We start from the raw sequence: 19,816 nt of genomic DNA, 5'->3' as shown, positions 1-19,816 counted from the left end.
ATGCATCAGTGGACATCAGTTCATGACTATTTCAATCACCGATAGCAACCCAGGTACCTAGGTGAATTCCAAGTGGTCCCTCTCGCTCACTCACTCACTTTATTGCACATAACAGCATACTTGACTCAGCACTACCGAAGGAGAATTATTACATGCCATATTTATTCGCACATTTTACACACCACACCTGGTATAACATTGTTTACATATCTCAAACATGGTCTATTTGTTGACAGATTAAAATCAATTTGAAAGGCACATAAGATTTGGAATTCAGCCTGGTAGATCTTCGAAGACGCCGCTTCCATGCCAAGATCATGTTGGAGCACCTTGCACTGATCAATATGATGAGTACGTACATGTGTGGTTCGGTGAATGATTTAGTAGGGGATATGGTGGACAACAACACCACAAGTGTTGCTGACTCTACGAACGTGAGCCAGAATGCAAATACAGTCTGGCGAGATGCCAACACACTTTACCAACAAAATATTAGCAAGAGACCCTCAACCGCTGTGCACACATGACCAGCCGTACAAAAGGTCAATTACAACAGGTAATAGGACTGCTTCTGGTTGTCAGGTCCGGGACTAGAAGTCATCAGTCCTGAGACTACATACGAGGTCTGCTCAGCGTGCTGCTGATTGGGATATGCTGGGAATCCGACAGTGTCTGAGGGTCACTGACTCGTCCTGAAGATTTACACTACAGCTACACGGCAAGGGGTGGAGGTGACACCGGTGGGCCCATACAGGGCCAGGTTGGGACCGTGGGGTTAGGCTACAAGTCTTGTTTTGACGAGTTTGGTAATCTCCAAGCAGATTCTACGGTGCCACAAGATGGTATGAAAACTAGCAAAGGAATATAGCCGACCAAAGGGAGTCAGAGAGTCAGACGGGCACATTAAACACTCTAGGTCGGCTTCACTCCTCTGCCAGCTTTTGATACTATCTTATGATACTGTAGGATCTGCTTGAAGATTAGAGTTTGGTGCAACCTTTTCGGTGTGTTGCAAACTGGTTTTTGGTGCAACTTTTTGTGTGTGCTGCAAACTGGTTCAGTTTTACGCTGACGTTTCGAGAAAATGTTTGGTACTTTTCATCAAGGGGCATTTTATAATCCAGGTGGTTGTTTATAGCAAAAGATTGACATGTCTGGATGCAGTCTTCCGCTGTGAATGTATGACTTCATGAACTTATTGAAGATGTTTCCTAAGAATAGATTTATAGAGTATTTAGCGGTAAAATAGTGTACAATGTAAATTTGAGTCGCATATCAAAAGGATTTTAGGAGTCGGTGTAATATCTGATAGTGATATAAGTAAAACTTAAATGTGGTATCTCACTGAACCTGCGTCAAGCTTGCGTCACTGCTGTGTTCGTTCACTGCATCACTGTTTTGTGATTTTCTCCGATTTTTTTATAATGTAGGTATTGCGTACCACGTAAAAGTATGGCTTAGAAGACGACAAAATACACAAAAAAAGTAAGAAAATCGTTCTTTATCTCTGAAATTCGTTGAGTATCTTTCGAACCCATAGTGAAGAAAGCGTGACGCAAGTGCAGTGAGATACCACCTTAATCTGGCACGTATGCGAACGCATATTCATGTAAGGTGACAACAGAGAGATCAGTGCATCCAGTCCGCGCCAGTGTCAAGTGTATCAGGTGTCAACCTGTTGCCAAGTTTCCTCCGTTGTAACCTTGGCCTCGCTAAGGGTAGACGCCTTGAATTCCACAACAGGTCTCCAGCTAGCTTAACGAGACATCTACTTGTAAATAGCGTCAAATGACGTAGTGTCTAGGCCAGGGGACAAAAGATCGAGAGGTCATGGCTAGACTTTATGTCATTGGGAGAGGCACTTCAACTACGACGTTTGTCACTCCACCAAGCTTTAAGGTGTTAAGAAATTGAGGCAGGTAAAAGTCGGTAGAAGGAGAGGGCTGAGCTCCGCTTTCTAAAATACCACTCCTAGGGACAGTGGATAGAAACCCATTGACCCTACAGCATCAAAGGTTGTATATTTCTAAATGCACAGCTTTTGAGGTTTGATTCCCGAGTCTTACGTCATCGTCATCACGGTAATGATAAGAGCATCAATGAATTGAACAAGTGGGGGGGGGGGGGGTCGTCAGTTTCGTAAGACTCTGAATAGTTGAGATTCTACATAATGTACATACACAAGTGATAATAGCAATTTCACATTTTCCGATCTATTGTTGCACATGTAACAGTCCTAGCCCTCAATATCAAAAGAGAATCTACCTGAAATTTTACTTTTTTAAGCTGGCGAGAAGTGTTCTTTTGACATTTAAAAACTAAATCTTATTCGTCCAACAGTGTATCCAAAAGTCTGAAGATTTTTATGAACCACGGTCTTTGCTGGGTTAAGGTGAGAATCAGAAAATCCCGGATAAGCAAGTGCGTGCATATTTTCACTGTCCCATTTGGCCAGTGGCCGTCAGGACCAAAACATATTGAAGAATATACAGATTAGAGTCAGAAACGGGGTACACAGAAATAAGTCATTTTATCCTTCTATTTATCATGACAGTGGTTTACTAAGAACTCCTATTTTTTTACCAATGAGATTTGTATTTGTATTCTGTACAATGTATACGGCCATCTTTTGAACTATAAACAATAAACATCAAACGATTCGACCTCCAACAGAAGCTTTGTTATAGGAAAAACGACATATTATGTGCAACTGACCGATCGTTGAGGTTTTCAAACTAACCAAGTTTATAACTTAGTAATACGTAAATCTATATTGTCACTACATCTCTTTACCTGACATGATCTGAAGCTTACTCGTGCCTAAAATAATCTAAAATCGTTGTGTGAGCGCTGTCAGTTCTGTCATCATCGTTCTAAACTTTGTTCCGCTGTATCCACTGATATCTGTCTCTCCTGGCGGTTACATACACATGCCGACCCTTGCGCCGTCCCCGGAGACACACATAAGCCCTTCCATACACGGGCAGTGCCAGAAGCGGTGCTTGCCGTCCAGCGGGTAGGGCAGCGCCTCCGCCTTGACGTGACAGGGCTCCCCTCTCTTCCCCATGGTCTTGCAGACGTACACGGCACCTAGCGGACTCCATCGCGAACAGCAGCTGTCCCTGGTCCCGCCCGCGATGCACTGAATGTCATTCTCGCATACCTGAGAGGAACAAGAGATAGACTATGAAGATACTTGGTTCCGAACAGGATTACTTTCTCAGGGGAGTGAAATAGGTGATTTACATCAGAGTCCATCAGTGTCTGGTCAGCGACCCTTTGTATTGGCACAAGGTTTGGGTTGAGTCCTGGCTCAGCCGGTTTGAACCACTATTGGGACGCTAGTCACTCGCTCGCCATCAACCTTCCCTCAACCGAGACGGGGGCCGATACCTACTTTCAAGCACCTTTGACCCATTGCTGACGTCAAATTGATAAGGATCAGAGGACTGATCGAAAGCTTGTTGGTAAGCGCCTTATTCTGTGTACGGATATAAAGTTTACAATTGTAACATAAGACTATGGTGTGCTTTGTACATTCCCTGACAAAGACGGGAGTTAACGTTGGACAGTTAAAACTTTTAGTCAGTCAAATTTTTTCTGTTGGAAATTAGAATCCAACTTTGTCTTGAACGATTCCTACCGACACAGATGAACTTTCAAACTGACGGATATGTAGTGCACGACACAGTTCGGACTTGAAAGAATCAAGTCTCATTGTATAGTAGAGTTTTACCAAAAAGCGTCCATTGCTTCAGGTAAAAAATGAGACTTTGGAAGCCTAATAATGAGCCACTGGATTTACTCAAACTACCCAACTGTGGCCTAATTAGGTATTACTCAAACAACGATATTCCTAAAGGAGGTTAAGTCACTGAAAAATTAATTCTATATGACGTCATTTCTTCGAGTACCAACCCAGAATGGAGGTTTTGACAAATGCTATCGCAGAGTGGATCTCATTATACAAAGTGCTGTAGGAGGAGCATCCTCAATAGACGCTTTAAACAATGCTTACTGTTAGATGTGCAAAGACAAAGGTTAGGTGTAACAGGTCGTTCAGTGTATGTATAACCAGCTGCTGCAGCATCCTGTGTCTGCAAAGCTAGTGTGTTACGCTTAAGTGTGGTTATTACACCTGCTATATAGATACAGACACAGATATACAGCATTACAAAACATGCAACTGAATCTGTATGTCACAGTATAAATGTAACCGGTAGAACCAGCCTTCCTCGTAACACACCAGCTTCGCAGGTGCTCGGTGCGACAGCAGCTGGTTTATATATTACACTGTCACACCTGCTTTTTGCACATCTATCTGCAAGTATTCCTCAAAACTATCCAGCGAATATGTAGGGACTGTCAGTCTTATCATGTTAACAGATTAGATGTTTGTGCCGCACAGTGTTGCAGCCGGTTTAGTGTACGTAAACACCAAGTCGCAAACACTAAAAAGAACCGAGATAATCATAAGTTTGCTGAAAAGGTAACTTGAAGGTACCTACAAAAAGTCTTGGATAATCTCTTGTGAAACAAAAGGTAAGAAAGTTCAAAGATCATAATTTTGTCTCACACCTGGGACTTATTTAAAGCCTTAACGTGCTCGTTGACGACACATTAAAGTACGTAATGGGAGAGCTCCATCAGCGCTTGATGTCACCTTGGAGAGGCCAGACTGTCGTTATCTTAATGCACCTGACAGGAGGGCTGTGACGTGGCAAAGAATGGAACATATTTTCACCGCCCCCGTGAAACTTGAGGAATCTTGTTCTCAGAAACATATGTCGAGTATTGGTAATTCTTTTTTCCGTTATCAATATTCCAAACCAAACCTCACAAGCGTAATAACATGCCATGACGGTTCTTTAATAAGTTTCGGAAAGAGTAGAGTCCCAGTGGGATAGAATGGCAAATTTGGCGGGGGACAAAAAATGTCTGAAATTAAGAGTGGAACTCCACGTCGAAGATAGGACCCTCCTCCTGTGTGGGTGATGACACGGTGTTAGGACAAAATTTTCCCGCTGACAAAAAAGGGCGGCGACGGAATATGAAGCAATTTTACGCTGAGATGAACGTGAAGCGGCATCTTTCACGTCCTTGCCAGCTGGCTGGTACACAACAGAATCCAAAATGACTGAAAACTGTTTCCAACAAAAGTTTCCTTTCGAAGAAAGGCTGCAGAATGCCCAGGACACATGTTGGACTCAATCTGCCATTTGCAGACTCCGGACACGTCCAAATAGATACAGTGTACAACCAGCAGGAATCCCAGATCTTACGTTAGGTGATAGTATGTCTTGATCTTAACATATAGACTCCAACCTGTTGGACTCAATCTGTCATTTGCAGACTCTGAGAATTTCCAAGAGCTAGATACAGCGTACAACTAGCCGATTAACGTCAGATATTACTTTCGGTAATAGTTTGTCTTAATTTTAACGTAGACTAACGTTACAACATGTTGGACTCAATCTGTCATTTGCAGACCCTGGACATGTCCAAGCAGATACAGCGTACCACTAGCATGAATCTCAGATTTTAACGTTCGGTTACAGTTTCTCCTAATCTTAACGTAGACTCCAACATTGGATTTAGAAAAATATGGACATAGAAAATATATTTCAGTACTAATGCATATAGCGGTGTCAAGGCTCTTTTTAAAACATATGGATATCCTCGCTTTGTATTGTATAAATACTTGACAGAACAGCGTGAAAGTCAGTTGTGCGGATTGGAACCCTTTTTTCGACAGTTTCGGGCTCAGATTATAGTGAGAAAATAACATTGTTCTTCAAAGTTACAATCATTTCCAATATAGATTTCAATCTAAGTTAGTGGTATGTTTCTCAAGTCATTCGGCCTAGAAGTAAAAAAGGTAAAACTCGACTTCTCACACACAGTTCTGACCTGACACATACGGCCACCTGTGTTTCAAAAACTGCAGTTTCATCATAAAATTTGATACTCATTAGTCACCTTAAAGAAATTCTTTCTACTCTAGAGATTCTTTCTTCATCAAGCTGAAAGAAACATTCTGTTGGAACTATAGGCCTATTGAATATAAAGCAATCAATGCACCGTTCTTTATAAGTTTAAAATGATGAAGATTCCCACACTCACCCCAGTGATAACTGCTCCGGAAATCACGGCTAAAGTAGCCGCGAGGATCACCGCAAAGTAAACTTGTCTTTGCCTCATCGTGGACAGCCTGAGATGTGAATATGAGAATCCTGTTCCTTTGGCAGCCTGGACCTCCAGTCTCTGTTAATGACGGCGCTCTGCCCCTCATATATAAGGGGTACATCATTGATTTGTGACATATTGGCGGGAATATCAATGACACGCCCTCGCCATATTATATAAATGACGTGTCGCGTCCAGATGACGACTCACGAGGCAGATTATAAGGAGCGCGCAAACTTCAAAAACTCAGTCTGTGGGCGGTAAAAGTTCTGATCACGGAATGACTATTATCTAGGGTCGTTTTATGTAGATTACATGTCAATCCAAGTCCTTTCATAAACGTCATTGAATGTATGACGTGAAACGTACGGTAATGCACGTAATGGGCAGCTGGTTGCAACATTTTTCTTCTGACCAAGACAAGTTAAACTTACTTTCATGTTTTTGGCATCAATCAATTAAGTTTAGAAACAATAGATATAAATGTCACTGTATACGTAGCATCCACGCAAACCAACATCTGTGATATGTATACATATATATATACATATATATATATATATAGAGAGAGAGAGAGAGAAAGATGTTAGTTCTGACCTTTTCTCTTAAAGAAGTTAAACTTACTTTCAGCTCTTTGCCATTAAATCAATGGAAACACCAACGCCAACCGATAGACGTGATACATAAGCAGCTGTGTGCAGTGTGCCTTTACCCCGACTACTTTCACAAAGTAGTCTTAAGTGTATCTATTTTAATCAGTGGCATTAAGAAACGATACCAAGAAACGTCATTACCCCCCCCCCCCCCGTTCATAGGTGGGCCTTTGCCCTTTTACTCTCACAAAAGTATTTCAAGTATTTGTTTTAATGAGTGGAATTTAGAAATGGTATAAAGAATCGTCATTGATTAAAGCACCATCGACAACCGGCATTTCTGACACATATCATGTGTTACACAACGCATGCACAAGATAAATATATGTTTCTAACACCTTGTTCAATTACGTCAAGCTTATAACCGTGTATTTGTTTTAATCAATGGACTTAATTCTTAAGTCTTACTCAATTTTCACGAGAACACCTTTGTCAACTGACATTTGCCACGCACGTGTTACACAAAGCGCACGCACGACATAAGCACTTTGGTCCGAATATTACCATCGGCACCAATGTTATCAATTATGACTTAATGCATCATTATCCTCCGCAAGGCTCCACTGGTGGCTGATAATAATCCTTACTAATAATGTCTTTGCTGAGTCATTCACCTCGGAGCTGACGAAATGTTGAGATTACTGGACAATACTTTTTTTTTTCATCTCGATTAAGAAGATCTGTTGTACGTGGCTTGTACTTTAGGAGTTAATGGCAAGCGAGAGAAATACAGGAGATTTTTAATTAACCACACTAATCACCACAGTCCGATCGATGCGACCACGGTTTATTATTCAGCAGGTTTGCTTTTTCACACCAGTCTTGATTTGCAGTGCCAGTCGGATACCAGCGACTTCGATGTAAAATGCTAACAATTCTCTTTTGGCTTACAATACTCGGTAACTAGCGGTAACGGGCCACAAAACAAGCTGCATATCTTTGGCCAACTTACTACATCGCCTAAAAATGATAATTATTTGCGTTTGAGGAACTAACTTCGTTACCGTGACGAATTAGCAAATAATTGAGTTTCTGCAGTAACGCAGGTGTACCACAGGTGTGGGATCACGCACACAGGGCGTGATTCACAGGTGTATGGTAAGTACTTATAGTGCTACAGGAGTAGTCTGTTCATTCGACGCTTGGCACGACACCCAGGAAGCAACAAGGATTTCCTACTTCTCGCATCAAGATGGAGGCACAGGCGGTCAACCAGGCCATTGAAGTCACAAGCGCTCTTGTCTGTTCGCCATGTCTAAACTGAACTGACGAAAGAACACAAAGAGACAGTTCTGGACTCCTAGAATGAAGGTGAGGAATTTCGTTCCAATAGAAAGGTTTTCTAATGGCTGATAAATCAGACGCCGGCTGGCTAACCGTTTTATAATAGTTTCGGAAGGAGGTAGAGGATAACATTGCAATCTAAAGCGTATGTTCATCAATTGTACTTGCATTGGAGCTAAGAGAGGCAAGAAATACTGAATGTAAGGATAAGGAAGCCGCTAACCAGGCAATTGATTTTTCCAGCTATTTCTTTTCAGGTACTTGGTATCGCTCTTCTTCAAGCAACATGTAACAGTGGTGTTCAAGTTGTTTCAAGCAAGAATCCCGGATTATGAATTGCTTACAGAGGAGAAAAATTGAGGATTACTTCCCACAAAATAAGTACTTACAGAAGTGTGTTCATCTATTGCATTCAAGCAAGAGAGTTTGATTTGATTTTTGTTTCGAATTCCACAGGCTGGGGCTTTGAATTGCATCCAGATTTGCATGATAATGCCAGTGCTGTCAATAACCGAATTTTTGTTTCCACTGCAGTTTTTGATCTTGGAAGCTTGGACGCATTTAAGAAGTTTCAAAGTGTCCTTTTGTATGCAATCCCTTTTCTATAGCTACGCATCCACCAGGTAAATAAGATTTTTTCTTGTTTTATGGTACGCACATTAATTTGTGCTCTAACGTATGTCCCAGTGTCTGGACTTGAGCAGCAAAAGAATTTGGGAAAACGTAAGCAGAGCACGTTTGCTCAGGTAATTTCGAAATTGATTCTTATCCAGGTAAATGTGTCTGGGAACCATTACTATATTATGTTGGCCAAGAGCAATGGTTAGTTGGTAAGGGTTTAAGTTGTTGGCACCGATACAATGTGAGCATGTTGTATTCTGTTTTAGTAGATTTGTTTTAGCTGTAGAAAGAGACGTACACAATGCCTGTTATACGTGGTTATTATCGAAAATCAGGTAGGTTTGAATGCCCGTTGGTTTTAGGATTATGATGAGATAGATGTATGCTGTGATGAAATCACGTTAATTATGGTACTGTAAAGTGCTTGACTACATAGCTATGAGAAAAAATTCATTTATGAGCATTTTATGTTCAATGAATTGTTTTCCAGTTTCGGAAGATGTGCGTTTGGTGTATTCCTATGTGACTTCGGAATGTCATGGTGGTGATTTTGTGATTTAGAAAGTTATGTTCAATGTACTTGGAATGACACAGGTTGTACAGAGTGCTACTGGCAGAGAACTAAAAGATATTTTGTGTCCAGTGGTTTGATAAAAGGAAATAACCGGATAATGTGTGATATGGCATCGTGAATATAATGCCGCTGTGAGAATTGTGATGACTGACAGTGTGAAGAGACACACGATTTTGCTTTGAGTTTTTTCAAGGATGAAAACATTAGTTCTTGATTGGTCTTGGGTACCAAGGTCAGTGAAGGAAAAGCAGTTCCTTTGAGCAATTTTGCTGATGAGGATGAGCATGAAATAGATCTACCTGAATTAATTTTTTGGATAGAAAGTTAAGTCTTCACCAAGTTGTCAGATTTCCTTTCACTTGAACAGAAAGGGGAAAATTGGGGTTAACTCCAGAGTTTTTTCTCCTTGTTTACAAGGAGAAGATTCATCGTATTTAGACTTGGCTGGACAAAACTATGACTGAATTCTGCTGGTCAGATTGATTTCAAGTTATTAAGTGTTTGGTAAAGTTGTAAGTACAGGATTGACGCTATTACTGTACCGATGGGAATGTAAACGTTATTTAATGATGATGTACAAGTGACATTTGTGCACATGTGTTGATTTAAGAATATCGTTGAACCTCTTTAGAAACGGCACAATTTGGTGATAGAATGATTGCCTTTACTTAATTCTGCTGATAAGTTTAACTGAGAGATAATGTTGTTGTTGTTTTTTAAAATGTTTTCCAGTGACAATTCACGGTGATGGGTGACGTAATTTGAACACAAGTTGGTTGCAGTGTTCTTCAGTGAGAAGAATCGGACATACGTTGGTGAAACAGTTCTTCAGTAAAAAGACTGGTGTACGTCTGGAGTAATGACACACAAGTTTGTTGAGGTGTTTTTCAGTGAGAAGACTTTGTGATGTATGTCTGATGTTATGACAGACAAGTTCATTGAGATGTTCTTCAGTGATTAGACTGTGATGTACGTCTGACGTAATGATACGCAAGTTCGTTATGGTGTTTTACGGTGAGAACACATCGTGATGTATGTCTAGCTCATTGAAATGTTCTTCAATGAGAAGAAATTGACATTGTTTTACAAGTGTGAAGTTTGATGTAATTGCACACAAGTTGAAGAGTTCTTCAGTGAGAAGACTTTGTGATGTATGTCTGATATTATGACAAACGAGTTCGTTGAGATGTTATTCAGTGATTAGACTGTGATGTACGTCTGACGTAATGATACGCAAGTGCTTTTGGGTGTTTTACGGTGAGAACACATGGTGATGTATGTCTAGTTCATTGAGGTGTTCTTCAATGAGAAGAAATTCACATGTGAAGTTTGATGTAATTGCGCACTGGTTCTTCAGTGAGAAGACACAGTGATGTATGTCTGAGGTAACGACACACAAGTTAGTTGAAGCGATCTTCAGTGAGAAGACTGTAATGTTATTACAAACAAGTTCATTGATGTTTTTTCAGTGATAAGTCTTTGTGATGTATGTTTGACGTTATGATACGCAAGTTCACTGTAGTGTTTTTCAATGAGAAAACATCGTGATGTATTTCTGATGTAATGACACACTAGATCGTTGAAGTGTTATTCGATGAGAAGATTTTGTGAAGTATGTCTGACATCATTACACACATGCTGGTGTAAGAGTTCTTCGGAGAGAAGACTTTGTGATTTATGTGTGAAGTAATCGAACACAAGTTGATTGAAGAGTTCTTCAGTGAGAAGACATTGTGGTGTTTGTGTGATGTAATAATGTCATGATGGAACACTAAAGCAGGGCAGGCCGTTGAATGGCCCAGCTATGTTAATGCTGTCTCTTGATGCCCAGTGCAGGCCGTTGATTGGCCCAGCTATGTTTATGCTGTCTGTCATTTGATGCCCAGTGAGTGTGATGAAAATGCACACAGTTGATTGAAGAGTTCTTCAGTGAGAAGACATTGTGGTGTTTGTGTGATGTAATAGTGTCATGAGTGGACACTAAGGCAGGGCAGGCCGTTGAATGGCCCAGCTATGTTAATGCTGTCTCTTGATGCCCAGGGCAGGCCGTGGATTGGCCCAGCTATGTGAATGCTGTGATTTGCCCAGTGACTGTGTTGTGTTGGCTTTTTATTGTAGCGCCCACGGTAACGATTTGTCTTAATCAGGATTAGTATAGGAGTAATTAGTATTCAGCATACTTATTTTTGTGTTGAAGATAATTAACATTTGTTTTTATTATTTCTCTTCCTACATATTCCCGTCTGAGCTGACTTGTACAAGCTCGGTATCTGAGAAGACGCTGCAGAGCTGATGGATACACATCTGATGGAGCTGGCACGGAAATTACCCAGTTTCTGTAGCTTCGAGAGCACCTAAAACTGTGGCGCAATAAAGGGCCGCGTTCAACAAGTGGCGTGAGTTTGCCAGTATATTACCGAAAGTGGTAGTTTCAAAGTACTTCCTCTTTATGTAGCATTGTGTTTATGGGAACTTGTGATACACTATTTTTCATCTGTTTCTTCCATAGAGAAGGCTGCATTCGCCAACAGACGAGCTCATATATGCCCAATAACTCCTGATATGTTTGTCATGCTGGTACAGGAACACACTTGGGGTCATGTTTGCACAGGAACATAACACAATTTATTCAAACTTGGTTCTATAGGGACGTTTACTTTTCTCTCGACTTCTAATGCAGGTTTGCTGAGGAACATCGAATTTTACTATGGTTATCATGTAATTTTTCTCTATTGAGAAGTGATTGTGTTTGTTTTAGGATCAAGGAAGACTGATCAGTATAGAGATGGCAGCTCGACACCTATTGCACGCACAGGAAAGGTCAACTACCCAGTCAACATGTTGCTGAAGTATTGTACATTGGCTTGTATAGATCTCTCATCTGACAGATTCCTTTTCAGAAGTATCACAAGAACCAAATCAGGCTCCAAGTCAAGCACTTCTGGGCGTCCTAGTTATAATACAGCTGGAGAGTTGGACCTCGACATGCAAAAGACTGTTGTTTATGATGTTTCTTGTTTGTGGCTACATTCCCTTTTCCAGACAGACTGTATAACAGATACGGAAGATGGATCATTGAAAGAGAGGTCGGCTGTTTTATATGGCGATAGACTTTTAATCTTGCATGAAACTTTCCCGTGATTTGTTCGTTCGACGCGATGCGGTGCGGTGTCCACGCACTCGCGCCCATCCTAACACTTGTGTTGGTGTTTCTCTGTGTGTGTGAAGAGTATGAACGCATCGTGAGGGAGGACTGTGTAGGGGTGATGCAGAAAATGATAATTATTTGCGTTTGAGGAACTAACTTCGTTACCGTGACGAATTAGCAAATAATTGAGTTTCTGCAGTAACGCAGGTGTACCACAGGTGTGGGATCACGCACACAGGGCGTGATTCACAGGTGTATGGTAAGTACTTATAGTGCTACAGGAGTAGTCTGTTCATTCGACGCTTGGCACGACACCCAGGAAGCAACAAGATCGTTGTTTAAGGTAATGAAATGTTTGTTAGTGTAGCAAGTTTGTGCCTTTGGCGAAAGATACTTGGTGTTTTGTATTTAACAGTCCAATATAATCACTTTTTTGAACTATGTTTTGTGTGTTTCAGGACATGGAGTGATTATTTTCAGAAAGAAACCCCAGAGAAGATTGGTTGTTTGCGCTAAGGCTCTGGTGCACGTCCCCCATTTTTTTGGCCTTCGTACTTTCGGGAGGTTTTTTTAGGGGTTGCGTGGCTGGCAAACAACGTATGCAGCTATTTATGCTGTGCTTTACGGTTTGGCTTACTCGATTACGAAAAATCGTGATGTTTGGTAGATGTTTGGAATTGGTTTGATGATCGTGTTTGGATATTGATGTTTCGGTGTTCTATTGCTTTTTCGAACTGCCGTTCTCGTTACGATTGTACCTTTGGCAAATAAAAGTCTTCCTGCGGTGTCCACGCACTCGCGCCCATCCTAACACTTGTGTTGGTGTTTCTCTGTGTGTGTGAAGAGTATGAACGCATCGTGAGGGAGGACTGTGTAGGGGTGATGCAGAAACATGAAATAACTACCGGTAAATACACCTCACCTCACAAATACAACGTGCATGAAAAAATATCCAAACGTAAAAAAAAACAATACATATATTTTAACCTGCCCAGGATTAATTATAAGCCTTATAATTAGTATAAGTAGGGCGACTCTGCTACCCACCACAATCGCCGCACCATCACGTGCTGAAGCGCACACCCAAAGCGATAACCCATCCCTTTACTGAAGTGCTGCATTAGTAGGCGTTAAGTGCGACATAATGAAGGTTGTTTTCCTTGCTGTGGCGGCAGTCGCCTGCTTGGTGCTGATGTGTTCTCCCCAGGCCGTGGGAGGAACCGTCTGGGACCTCCTGGATAGGGTGGACAAGCGGGCGGTAAGTGGTGAAAAACTTCTTGTGTCTGCTGTGTCATTGAAGTGTGCTGCTAAGTGGTGGGTACCGTTGCAGAAAATTCAGATACAGGTACGGTCCTAGTCTCTACCAGACTCCGGGTCGCTGGAAAACCGTAGAAATGGAACAAATAGAGGAGTAAGCCGGCCAGAGGAGTGTAGCCGGCCAGGGAACAGTACCCGGAGTCTGGTAAGAGACTAGTACGGTCCAGGTTCAGGACCGGACCTGATGAACCTAATAATCTGTGAAAACTTGTGAATGGGCGATTTTAAGAAGAATGGCCCATTTTGCTACAAAGAATTCGGTTTGGTGAAGTAGTCGACGTCGTATACGTTACGCAATGTAATGGCTTTTCACAGTTTAACATTGGAAGAAAATTCATCTGAACGCTGGAAGCAACCTATGCCTTCATGATTATAAGTACGTGCAAGTTATCTCAAGAGTTTTTTCAGTGTATTTAAGATGCAGATATCAGAAATGAAAATTCGCAAATTATAAACTACATGTATGGTGCAGCGTATCCCTCCAGTCATTCAATGCACATATTGTTTTTTAATGGAAAGACAGTACATCAAGAGGTCTATGTTAATTATGTTGCTGAATGAGGTACTATAGTGCAAAATTGTTCCATATAAAAATTAAATATTTCATCATTATCATTAAAAAACATGGTATGTTCTTCCTTAAATCCATGGGGAAAAGACATGGCCACTAAAATGTAAACAGGAATAAAGCAAGAAGAACAGCAGCAATAGAAAAGGAATAAAAAGATAGACAAAAGTGTTTTCTTTTCAAGAGTTGTAAACATCTGATATACATACTATTGTATATTGTAGTAAAGTTTTAACAGTATGAATCTCCATCCCCCATGCCAGTGCCGAGGAAAGATTCCCCAGGGCCAGTTCTGTAAGCCACAAGACAAGAAGGACATGTGCTGTGGGTACATGGGGTGTTACAACGTCAGGGGACTCGACTGTGACCCAGGGAAGGAAGTGTGCATCTGTCGTCCCAAGAACCGCTATCCCTTCTAGTGCTGGGGTGTCATCAACAGCTAGGGATTCTTCATCCCACCAGATGCTGGGAAACACTTCTGAACTAATGTAGTCATGTTGTTAAGTTTCACCGTGTGTGTTATAATACTAAAGCATGCAGAATATATAAGACAACTTAGAGGCATAAGCTTGTACTTCAGACGTGAAAGTTAGTCTGCACTTGTCAGTCTTGTAAGAGTACAAACAGTACAGAAACTTATGAACCTCAATAAATGGAGACGTAGTATTTGAAGAAACATATTTCCTGTGTTTTAATGATTGCTGTGTTTTCATCCACTTTCTTCAGTGTCTGCTTATAAATAATCACATAGCAAGCAAATTTCTGACATAATTCTCTATCATTAGGACGTCACTACACATTGATTAAGAAGTAGTGAAAAGGTTAGCAAAGATCATAATACTTTCTTAACAGTTGTTCTGTTTTGCCTTCTTTTTACCTTCACCCTATTGTCATTTGAAAAATATAACATTGGAAACTAGCAAAAAGCACAATAAAAATTGGATGTCATTGAGATTGAATTGCTTTCAAAATTCAAGTATTATGTACTCGAATGTCTTACCGGTACATTCATAAACATAGCCAAAAAACAAAAACAAAATGTAAGAAACTAGACCTACAAACAAAACAAATTTTAAAAACTTGGCAGGAAATAAGGCAAGACATGCCAGAAACTAGCCATTAGTTTTCTCCCATTCAAGTGGCTACAAGTACAACTGACAGAGCTAGAGAAGACACGACAACACTATCAGATTGGACCTAACAAATCTGGACGAGCCCCTCGGCCCACAGGTAGGTTGCCACCTGTAGGTCATCCTCCTCAGACTCCAGTCCGAGACCTTTCACCTGGACTCTGTCATCTTCCCTCATCTTCAGCAACTTCTGCAGGACTGGCAGGTACTTAGCAGGGAACTTCAGACCCTGGGGCTGTCAAAAAAAGGAACGACAAACTTGTCACTTGTCAAAGGGTCAATTCTGGACAAACAGCAAAAACTTGGTAATACATATATACATGTATCATTCTACATCTACATAGTGGCTACCGCCCAAATAGCCCCTGGGGCAGCATAGGGGGGAGGGGAGGTCACGGGCTAAGGCAGACAGGCCTCCTGCCTTGCACAGAAAAGATGGGTTAATTACTTGGGTCACTTTTGTGGTTATTGATTGTCATTAACAGTCAAAGCAATCCTGAATAATGTACAGAGCAGGCCAGCCAGCAATGTATTTTTGGTTTAATTAAATACATGTATAAATGACCACAGGGGCTAAAACAAACCATTTCTTTGCTATCAATACCTTAGGTTAGTTCAAGCCATGATTACAATTGGTAGTAAAGGCTTTGTGTACAATGGTATCCCTGGGTATCTTATTCATTTCATGGGCCTTTAGAACTAAAGATTGGTATGGATAATCATGTCTTTGGGGCTATAGTTTCTAAGGCGCATGGTTGACCAGCTTTTAATAGTTCATCCAATCACTACAGCCTTTTCACAGACCTGATTACCCTTCTGTGACATGAGCAACAAACAAAGGCAGCATGGTAGTCAGCTAAACAGCAATCCTGATGATTTCCCTTGAAAGAACAGGTGGGCTTTACTTTAGTAGACACTACACAATCAGGTAGATTAATATTACATCTCTCTCAACCCAAGTATACAGAGGCCAGAGCGTGTATAGATCATATCTTTACAGTATGTACGGTGAGCAGGGCCCGGATGGAGCAGGGGAAGGCTACCTTTGCCTGTTTCATTGATTTCCAGAAGGCTTTTGACTGGATAAACAGAGACCTTTTAGCCTATAGACTAATACAGAACGGTATTGATGGGAAATTTTATAAAGCTATAATGACTCTCTATAAGAACCCAGTAGCATGTGTAGAAGTGAATGAGTACCAGACTAAATGGTTTCCCACCCCCTATGGAGTTAAACAAGGGGATGTTCTGTCACCAACCTTATTTGCTATGTATGTCAATGATCTTGCTCAAAAAGTTAAAGAATCGGGGCTGGGTGTCAGACTTGATGATATGACTTTAAGCTTGTTGTTGTATGCAGATGACATCATTATTTTAGCAGAAAATGAAAATGAATTGCAAGAAATGTTAAACATTGTTGCTGAATGGTGCTCTAAGTGGAGACTGATGATAAACCAAGGAAAAACACAAATCATGCACTTTAGGAAAAAGGGAGCAAGAAGGACTTCTTACGAATTCTATTTTGGAGAGACAAAGATTGATCTTGTGAGTTCATACAAGTATTTAGGCCTCCACTTAGACGAGCACATGTCCTTTACCTCAGCTGCGAGTGTTCTCGCTGACTCTGCGGGAAGAGCCCTAGGGGGCATTCTCGGTAAAGTTAAAGCTCTGAGAGAACTTGGCTACCACGCATATACACAACTCTACGAGTCGTGTGTTTGCCCTATTCTTGACTATGCCGCAGGTGTCTGGGGATGTAAGAAATACGATAAGTGTTCTGTGGTCCAGAATAGGGCAATACGGTGTTTCCTAGGTGTACACAAATTTGCACCCATCCTTGCCATAACAGGAGACATGGGTTGGATGCCATGTGAAATAAGAGGGAAAGGAGCAGTAATCTCCTTGTGGAATAGACTTATCAATATGCCTAATGACAGACTTACCAAAAAAGTCTTTATGTGGGATTTGCAAAACCATGGCCCTTGGAGCAAGGATGTACAGAGAATATTTGTTAGTGTTGAACAGGAACACATTTTCCTAAACAATCTAAGGGCTAATACAAAGCAAATAAAAGAGAAATTGTTTGATATGTACCAAGAAGATTGGGCCTCTGACATATGGCTAAAACCAAAACTTAGAACCTATAGATTATTTAAGGATGCTTACTGTACTGAACATTATGTTACAATGAACCTGTCTAAAAGCAAAAGATCCCTCTGTGCGCAGTTTCGAGCAGGGATATTACCACTGTATATTGAAACCGGGCGGTATCAAGCAATACCTGAAGAAAATAGAATTTGCACAATGTGTAGCCTGGGTGAGGTAGAAAGCGAGACACATTTTCTCTTCTACTGCCCTTTTTACGACGACTTACGAGAAAGTATCTTTTGTAAAATGTTTGACAAATGTCCAAAGGTCATATGGGAAAGGGATGAATTCAGAATGAAATGGTTGTTTGAAGAGGGGGTCTCCGAAATTTCTAACTTTATACGCAAAGCTTGGAACAAAAGGAAAAGACAATTATACACATGAATACACAACCTGTCCACTTATGTACAACTATTAGTGTACTATTACATTTTCCTTATTTTCTGTATAAACTCTGCTCTGTTTAGCTCTGCGAAACCCTTGTTTGATGTCCTGATCTATGCCTTATTTATGCCTATATATTATGATTTGATACCTGGTCTGTTATTCAATTTATATACTGGTTACCGATTTTATTTCAGTCTACTACTATGTTTTTCCTTATGTTCTGTATAAACTCAGCTCTGTTTAGATTTATGAAACCTTTGTCTGGTGGTTTTGATTTATGTGATTATGATTTGATATCTGGTCTGTTATCCGATTTGTTTAATAGCAACCGATTATGTTCTTGACGCTCTTCTTGTTATCATATCCTATGTTCAATTATGATTTATATTATGTGTGTCTTATAAGCCCACGTGGGCTGGGCGTTCAAACGCATGACACGTTAATAAAATTCATTCATTCATTCATTCATTCATTCATTCATTCATATACCATCATTGAGAAAAAGACCTTGGATATGTGTTGTTTGCTTAGCAAAACCGCCACATGGCCACAAAAACACCAGGATTGTACTGAAGAGTACAAGCAACAGTCAGATAGACTTGTTAGTATGGTTGTATGTGTGTGTGATGTGTCCCATTGACATAACAGGGATATGCAAAGTAAAATACTGATCCTGACCTGCCCACTACTGGAGCCCATCATGTGTTCCTCTCTCCTGTTGTGTAGACAGTGGTACAGATACACCCACTCAGGATCAGAGGCATCCGCTGCTTCACTCATGGTGGACATCTCCATATCTGCCTCTTCTCCTTCCTCTTCATCATCATCCTTCTCATCATCATCACTCTCATTGTCATTGTCTTCACCTTCTTCTTTATCACCATCAGCATCACTATCCTCATCATCATCATTCTCTTCATCATCATCATCATCATCTGACTCTTCATCATTCTCATCATCATCCTCTCCATCATCATCATCATCTTCATCATCATCATCTGTCTCCTCTTTAAAATAAATAGAATACATTTTCAGTATCTGCCCAATTAGATATTAAACATTCTGACAGTTCCCCTTTGAAAATATCCTACTCTCTTGTACATTAACGTTCCCAAAAATGGTTAGGGCACAGTAAAATGTTGTCAAAATCAAGTGCCCATGGTCTTCAGCACTTTCAATTCTAGGTAATCCAAACAAGACATGAATGAAATTGCACATATGCAATCTGGCAGGACTGCTGATAAAGGTTACATTTGACATACATGTAGTGCTAGGAACTTGACATGTTGGTCTAGTCCTAAATTTCACATCAGTCCATTGACCTAAAGTAAGATGAATTCATGATGAGAAGTACTATCTTTTAAGGTAATGCCTTTAAATTCACAGACTCTGATTGGAGCCTCTACAGACAGATCTGGTGATTCTATCAGTTTGCAATCTCTTTAAAGTAACATAAAGAGTGTCATCAGTGGTAGATGATGTTGTTTATTACCTGCTGTATGCAGACACAGTGCTGTGTAGCCAGGAAACCTCATCTTTACAAAGCTGTTCAGGTTGGGTGGGGCACCTGCAGTACAGAATGTACACATGTGAGGAGGTTACACATGAAATGGATAATCAGATACAGGCAAGTATCATAAGAGAGAGCATACAGGCCACCATTATGCAACCAATGGCTACTTTTATACACTGTGCCACATTACTTTCAAGATGAGGGTGTTGGTCTATCATTCTCCCAAAACCTAAAATACTGCTACAGTCCCCAAAATTGCCATGTTTCTTGGCAACTACCAATATGCC

The 19,816-nt window shown here is 40.8% G+C and overlaps 2 protein-coding genes and 2 long non-coding RNA genes across 4 annotated transcripts in view; 2 read left to right on the top strand and 2 right to left on the bottom strand.

Annotated features, from left to right (window-relative positions):
• Positions 1-2,113: 2,113 nt before the first annotated feature.
• LOC118423188 (prokineticin Bo8-like) lies at positions 2,114-6,298 on the bottom strand. The gene is made up of 2 exons (XM_035831220.1): positions 6,124-6,298; positions 2,114-3,163 (listed from the first exon to the last, which is right to left on the bottom strand). The coding sequence occupies exons 1-2, from the start codon at positions 6,199-6,201 to the stop codon at positions 2,921-2,923; spliced, it is 321 nt and encodes a 106-aa protein (XP_035687113.1). The 5' UTR covers positions 6,202-6,298; the 3' UTR covers positions 2,114-2,920.
• Positions 6,299-8,021: 1,723 nt separating this feature from the next.
• On the top strand, positions 8,022-9,356 carry LOC118422847. The gene is made up of 2 exons (XR_004831973.1): positions 8,022-8,150; positions 8,658-9,356. It is a non-coding gene; the product is annotated as an uncharacterized LOC118422847 (long non-coding RNA).
• A 2,586-nt stretch (positions 9,357-11,942) lies between these two features.
• Positions 11,943-13,277, top strand: LOC118422848. Its single transcript, XR_004831974.1, has 2 exons — positions 11,943-12,809; positions 12,925-13,277. It is a non-coding gene; the product is annotated as an uncharacterized LOC118422848 (long non-coding RNA).
• Positions 13,278-15,423: 2,146 nt separating this feature from the next.
• The window catches only part of LOC118423058 (ribosomal oxygenase 2-like), a gene marked incomplete at its 5' end in the record, with an annotated part of 7,236 nt that continues 2,843 nt past the window's right edge, over positions 15,424-19,816 (bottom strand). The window contains 3 exon segments of the mRNA XM_035830966.1: positions 15,424-15,716; positions 18,695-19,023; positions 19,509-19,583. Coding sequence (XP_035686859.1) covers positions 15,549-15,716; positions 18,695-19,023; positions 19,509-19,583 — 572 coding nt within the window.

Source organism: Branchiostoma floridae, chromosome 9 (genome assembly GCF_000003815.2).
Source record: "Branchiostoma floridae strain S238N-H82 chromosome 9, Bfl_VNyyK, whole genome shotgun sequence".
NCBI classification, from domain to species: domain Eukaryota; kingdom Metazoa; phylum Chordata; class Leptocardii; order Amphioxiformes; family Branchiostomatidae; genus Branchiostoma; species Branchiostoma floridae.
The sequence above is the reverse complement of the archived record's forward strand: the minus strand, read 5'-3'. Positions and strand labels throughout refer to the sequence as shown.

Bases quoted from the DNA above. Each gene is read 5' to 3' on its own strand.
- LOC118423188 (XM_035831220.1), bottom strand. From the start codon at position 6,201: ATGAGGCAAAGACAAGTTTACTTTGCGGTGATCCTCGCGGCTACTTTA. The intron at 3,164-6,123 runs GTGAGTGTGGGA...TGTTCCTCTCAG, and splicing joins CCGGAGCAGTTATCACTGGG to GTATGCGAGAATGACATTCA.